We start from the raw sequence: 6,787 nt of genomic DNA, 5'->3' as shown, positions 1-6,787 counted from the left end.
TCCTTGTTGTGAAAACATGAAATGATCAGATTGAAGAGAACACTTATAATTTCAAGAAGGTGGTTGTGAAAACTTGAAATGATTCAAGAAGGTGGGTGGATTTCTTGGTTGTGAACACTTGAAATGATCAGCGTGAAGAGAACACTTATAATATTTACATCAATGTTTCGTCATTAACATGGGCGGCCACTGAGATTTTAAAAGGCCGAGATCCAAGGTTTATATTTCACCCATCTTATTTGCTTGTTATTTACTCTACGCTGACTTTGTGTAATGCAGAGAAATGTATCACTGACATACAACCAATTTAGTTTAGAAAAAGTTTGTCAGCAGTCATGTACTGTTTGATTTGATCACACCTGATTTAGAGCTGATATAAGTGATAAAACCAGTCAATGATAACACGATATGGTGCTACATATGTTTAGATTAAACTAAGATTAATGGTATGAAATGAAGCCAAAGGACGGGTCAGTACAAAGTACACCTAAAGCAGGCAACTCTAAGTTGTAGCTGCAACTTGTGTTCATGACTTCACACATTGTTGATTAAGTGGAGCCACAATTTGTTAGTTTATTGGAACTAGAGTGATTAAATCAAGTGCCAAACAGCTTAGAACTTGGGATTATTCAGTCAAATGTAAGTTTACATTTAGCAAACGTAAAGTTTGTGATAGATAAACTTTAGACATCTGACTTATCATAGACTAGATAGTTGAGCTAATGGACTTTTATGATACAATTATACTGATATAATGTATTTAGTTATTTAAGAATTTTTTTTTAAAAACCTGTTTAACGCGCAATTGCACTGAAAGTGCCTTACGACTTAGGGCGATATACGAATATACCGTTAATGTTTAGGGAGATTACTCCTGTTTTATTTATTTTTTCCGTAGCATTAATATGTATTAAAATAACATTTTGCAACGAATGTATACGTTTTGTCGCTACAAGTAATTATATATATTACTTTCGTACTAACCCATATCTTGCTAGCGTTCCATAGCTTGTAAAACAACTGCTGAAATTAATTTACCACACCTTGGTACCACACCTTGGTATCACACCTTGGTATCGCACCTTAGTATCACACCATGGTACCACAATTTGGTATCACACCTTTGTATCACACCTTGGTATCACACCTTGGTATCACACCTTGGTATCACACCTTGATATCACACCTTGGTATCACACCTTGGTATCACACCTTGGTATCACACCTTGGTAACACACCTTGGTATCACACCTTGGTATCACACCTTGGTATCACACCTTGGTATCACACCTTGGTATCACATCTATGTATCACACATTGGTTTCACATCTTTGTATCACACTTTGGTATCACACCATGGAATCACACCTTGGTATCACACTTGGTATCACACCTTGGTATCACACCTTGGTATCACACCTTGGTATCACACCTTGGTATCACACCTTGGTATCACACCTTGACATTTTTTTGCTGTGATGTAGCAGTCATGCGGTAAAGGGGGGGGGGGTGGCAATGTATATTTTCACAGATGCTAACACACACGTCTGCAAATGTTTACACCTATCTCTGCATCAACGATCGTAACAACGGATAAACGTCATTCTACTTTTTTTTAATATGTATTTATAATTAATAAAACATAAATTATTTCAACACATGTGTCATAAGCATAAGAGACTAAACATATCCTCTTTAACCCTTTTTAGTGAACCAAATGTCTCTGTCCTCTACGATCTATCACATAGACTTATGCGACTAGCAAAAAAAATGTAATAAGTGAAGAATCTATTTTTAAACCAGATGCCTACACGAATTCAGGTCAAGGTTGTTACAGAACAGATACAATATTTGGAAGAACAGATTCAAGTTCTGGGACCTACCATTGAACTTATGAAAAATGTAAGATTAAAACATTTTAAGGCTACTACTAATTTTATACTATATTAATGGGTGCTCTTTTGAGACAACAATTTTTTTTTTAATTTCACAAAACAGATTTTTGAAAAATAAAATAAACTTACCCTAGTATCTTCATTAAATAATATATATTGTTTTTAAATATACTATTTAGAGATTTAAACATTATATAGGCCTACTTAGTAATATACTATTTAGACGGTAGAAAGTGTTTTACGTTTGACATTATCTCATAAAACAGCCATACAAAACCTGGCCAGTTGAAATAATGTTTATGTTTGGGATCACCAGGTTGTTACAAAAAGTAAGGCGTGGCTAGAAGAAAAAACTGACCAATCATCTGTCAGCTACATCGAGCTATCACAAGAACTTGACACAGCAGCTACGGCCTTGTTGGATGTTACGTCACATATTTCTGGTCACTTTTTAAATTGAATTTATAATTTAATATCTCAAAGCCTGCTGTCATTTAGCCTAAAAGTTTGGTTTGAGAAAAATGCAAAGAATCTTACAATTTACCTTAAAGAAATGGGACATACCATTATTAAGGGATATAATTTCACTCTCGATGCACTATCACACAACATATTATTTTTTTAGAGATTGAAATATAGAAAAAAACTAACACATTATTAACATTTATCATTTATAAAATGGTAAACATTTAGAATTTAAAATCAACTGTCGTACTTTATTTATTCATAAATAGAGTTAGAAAGAAATAACTTAATAAAATGTTAAATGATTTTTCATTAAACGCCTTGGTTAAAAATTAATGTTGCACTTTCAATTTATAAATTCGGTATACACTTCTTAGTTCAATTTAAAATAAATTAATATGTAAATATCTAGACCTGGAAAATTTAACAGAATGAAGATATTAGATGTTTAAGCTAATTAGAATTTCAATAAAATTTGATTTCCTAAATTTGAAAAAAAATTAAAACACTTTGCAGCTTACTAGAAATATATGTACAATTAAACATTCTTCCTTGAACTGTAACTAAAATAAAATTCTAAACCCCAATCTACCAGACGAAGACAACAAGGATGTCAACAAACCAACGCCATCTTTACCACAGCCTGACACACAGACAACAGAAACATTTCTAACAGTGCAATCACCAAGACAACTCAAGACACAAGTTCAACATACAGCGGGTATGTCTTAGTTTTGTTTAATATAACAAATTATATAGCGATATCATGAATACACCTTATGCAATGTTAAAGATTAAACTATTTTTTCTGTTACTTTTTAAATATTTTTATTAACGTTTCTACGTTTAACGCTGTTTTTAGGAACTTATTTATCAAGGTTCCAGACATTTTAAATGACAAACTTATATTCGCGATTACTTTTAGTTGAAGAACATCCTGACCTAGAGCGTAGACTCGCCTATATTGAAACAACACTATCTTCACTACAGGACACACAACACAAGTCTACAGATGACATATCAGAAATAAAACAATGGAGAGACAACTTTGTAACAGAACAGAGTGACATGACGGTAAACATTGCACAACTGACTAAAAAACAAAAACAGAATTTTAAAAATCTTAGAAAACAAATGAGTGAACAAGTAAAGGAGCTGAACAAAGAAATTGAAAGTTTAAAAGAAAAAGAAACCAAGTCAAACAAAACACTAGAGAAACTGTCCATAGATATGAAAGAATATGAAAACAACTCACTCAAAATAAATAAAGAGATGCAATGTCACACAGATAAAACAGACAGCATGACACAAGAAATTAAAAGCCTCTCTGACTTGATTGTTTCTATACAAGATGAAAATAATAAAATCGTGGTCAAAACTTCAACGCAATTTGAAAAGTTTAAATCAAAGGTAAACTTAAAAATTGCTAAGTATTTTGTACACAGTTGTATTCTTACTTGTCAGTTAATTTATTTAAAATTCTTAATAGATAGGCATTTGATTGACTTCACCTATAGTAATTCAATGCATTTTAATGTTAACTGTGATTAATTTTTAATATGCAATAAAAATAGTGAAATGTATAGATTTTCAATTATGATCGTCGGTCTTTAGCACAGTGTTATGTACAAACTCCTACAACAAAGGTTGATGCCCATTGACAAACTGATTCAAATCTATAACCAGAACTTGGAAACTAGGGAAGAAAGAATAAATAAGGTGTGTTTGTAATGCTTTTATAAAACACAAATTATTCACAAAATTGATAAATCCTACATTACTCAAGACAAGTCTGTTATTAGACTATTTAGTATTTACAGAGAAAAAAAAACTTAAATCATTTTATATTCTTACAAGTTGACAATATTTATGAAATTTAGTGTACCAGTCCTACATTATAGCTTATGTAAATATATTGTGATGCTTTAATTTATTTATTTTATTTTAAATTAGCTGGATGAACTTGAAAATATTATTTCCAAGTTGTCCAACAATTTTCATCGCATCGGTAAGTTTGGTTTAAAAAATGTTTTGAAACATATTTATATAACAGTAGTGATTTAAAGACAATTCTACCTATTTGATTTTCTCGCTTAAATATAACAATAGTAAGAGCTATCATATAAATGATATCAAATTGGTAAATGTTTGATTTGTTTTATTACCTTTTTTCAATATCCTACCCTCAACCGCTCACATTTTATCTAAATATTTCACTCTCTGCCTTTCCATTACACGCACATAACCACTTGTTAAACTTAGTTAGTTATCCAGCCAGACCATAACGAGATGTTCGTTAGCCAGACAGACCATAATGTGATGTTCCTTAGCCAGACAGACCATAACGTGATGTTCTTTAGCCAGACAGACCATAACGTGATGTTCGTTAGCCAGACAGACCATAACGGGATGTTTGTTAGCCAGACAGACCATAACGTGATGTTCGTTAGCCAGACAGACCATAACGTGATGTTCGTTAGCCAGACAGACCATAACGGGATGTTCGTTAGCCAGACAGACCATAACGTGATGTTCTTTAGCCAGACAGACCATAACGTGATGTTCGTTAGCCAGACAGACCATAACGTGATGTTCGTTAGTCAGACAGACCATAACGTGATGTTCGTTAGCCAGACAGACCATAACGTGATGTTCGTTAGCCAGACACACCATAACGTGATGTTCGTTAGCCAGACAGACCATGACGTGATAAAGAATGGAACATTTCACTCACCCATAGTGCCAGTCTCTAGACCCGTGGGTTTCCGTCAGGTGTTTGTTTCCTCACCTGGTACATTACACCACCTGGTATGTCGGGGGTCGACCTACAACGGTCTATCCTAGTACAGCAAAACATTTCCACGGCTGCAGTATAAAATTAACTAATTGCAATTGACGTCACATCATCTCTTTATGTTTCTAATATTAAGATAGATTCCTATACAAGCCTAGGCTAAAATCAAATATAAAAAAATATCATCGGTTGATTTAGAGTTTTATAAGAATCACAAAATAATTTTAGTTCTAGTAATTCATGTTTTGATAGATAAACCTTATAAAATTAAACTATATTGAAAACACATACTGACTGTAAGATTTTAACGCATAATATAACATGTGTTGTACCTTTAGTGACGTATTATGACACCTACTACACTCGTAGTTTCATTACGTAGGACGCGATAAAGTAACACCACTAAAAACTGAGGACAGTATTAAACTAGTGGTCTAGGATTTCAATTTGTGTCTCAGACAAAACTGTGAAAGTTTATGGATTGTTATACGCATTTTATTTTTTGTTAAAAATAGTTTCATTGGGTTTGCCATTTTTCCTTACTTTTTTAACTACATATAAAGAACATATAATAAGTTAACATTTAGGATTTGTAACATAAACTAATGAAACGACAATTCAAAATATTATTGATCAAATTGTCAGAACATGTGTGAAATTAAACATGTAAAATATAAATGTTTTTTAATCCACAGAGTCACGTGTATGTAACAGATATGCTTGTCATGTAGAGCTTGATGATCCCACACCTGTCAGTGATGGATCAATTATTTCAACATTTAGTAAAGTACGTGAATATAACGGTCAACATTTTAATCCAACAACAGGAAAATTTGTATCACCACATGATGGTTTATATCTTGTTTGTGTTACTCTACATGAATGGGAAGATAAACAGATTACAGTTCGTGTGATGGCTGGAGACAGGTTGTTTGCAGTTGTAGATGTTAAATTTAATAGAACTAGCGCTGCTAGGTCAGTGGTTGTCGACATGAAGAAAGGGGAAGAACTTTTCTTTAAAGTGTATGCAGCATATAAAGGCGCAATGTTATCCGGCTACAGTAGTTTTACTATTGTTAGTTTATAGAAGTACAACACAAAACATGGTGGATGGTAAATTCTCAAAACAATAAAATATGTAACCATGATACATAATAATTGATCACATCTACGCATCACCTGACTGCAATCTAATAAAGGTCTGTGTCCCCTCTTGTGATGTTAGTGACCACTTCCCTGTTTGTTGTACTGTTTCGCAGAAAACATGTGTACCTTCCCGGGAACACTTCACTATAATTTATCGCTCTTTTAGAAAATTTAATGAAAATCTTTTTCTTGCGGATTTATTGGCTGCCCCCTTCTGCAACGTATACAATTACAATTGTCCAGATCTAGCCATTTCTGAATGGCTTTGTATTTTCTATACTATATATGACAAACATATACCTAAAATCTCTAAAAGGGTTAAGACTTGTAACAACAGTAATATCCATTGTTGTTGGGGGATCGTTTTAATACAAGAGCACAAGCAATAGTAGTAACTTTAAACTATAAACCTTATTTACACTATCCATAATGAAATGATAAATCCATAGCAGAAGAAAAACAACTGGTGCAAGTACAATCAAGAATC

General features: G+C 32.8%; 1 protein-coding gene across 1 annotated transcript; it reads left to right on the top strand.

Annotated features, from left to right (window-relative positions):
- Nucleotides 1-1,888: 1,888 nt before the first annotated feature.
- On the top strand, nucleotides 1,889-6,512 carry LOC131944703 (nucleoprotein TPR-like). The gene is made up of 7 exons (XM_059305497.1): nucleotides 1,889-1,902; nucleotides 2,212-2,338; nucleotides 2,956-3,081; nucleotides 3,286-3,770; nucleotides 3,975-4,079; nucleotides 4,314-4,368; nucleotides 5,850-6,512. Exons 1-7 carry the CDS (start codon nucleotides 1,894-1,896, stop codon nucleotides 6,239-6,241), a joined length of 1,299 nt encoding a protein of 432 aa, XP_059161480.1. The 5' UTR covers nucleotides 1,889-1,893; the 3' UTR covers nucleotides 6,242-6,512.
- Nucleotides 6,513-6,787: the final 275 nt, after the last annotated feature.

The sequence above is a fragment of the Physella acuta genome, unplaced genomic scaffold (assembly GCF_028476545.2).
Source record: "Physella acuta isolate Inbredline_101_S28 unplaced genomic scaffold, ASM2847654v3 ptg000503l, whole genome shotgun sequence".
Lineage (NCBI taxonomy): Eukaryota > Metazoa > Mollusca > Gastropoda > Physidae > Physella > Physella acuta.
This window is presented reverse-complemented; position numbering and strand designations above follow the sequence as displayed.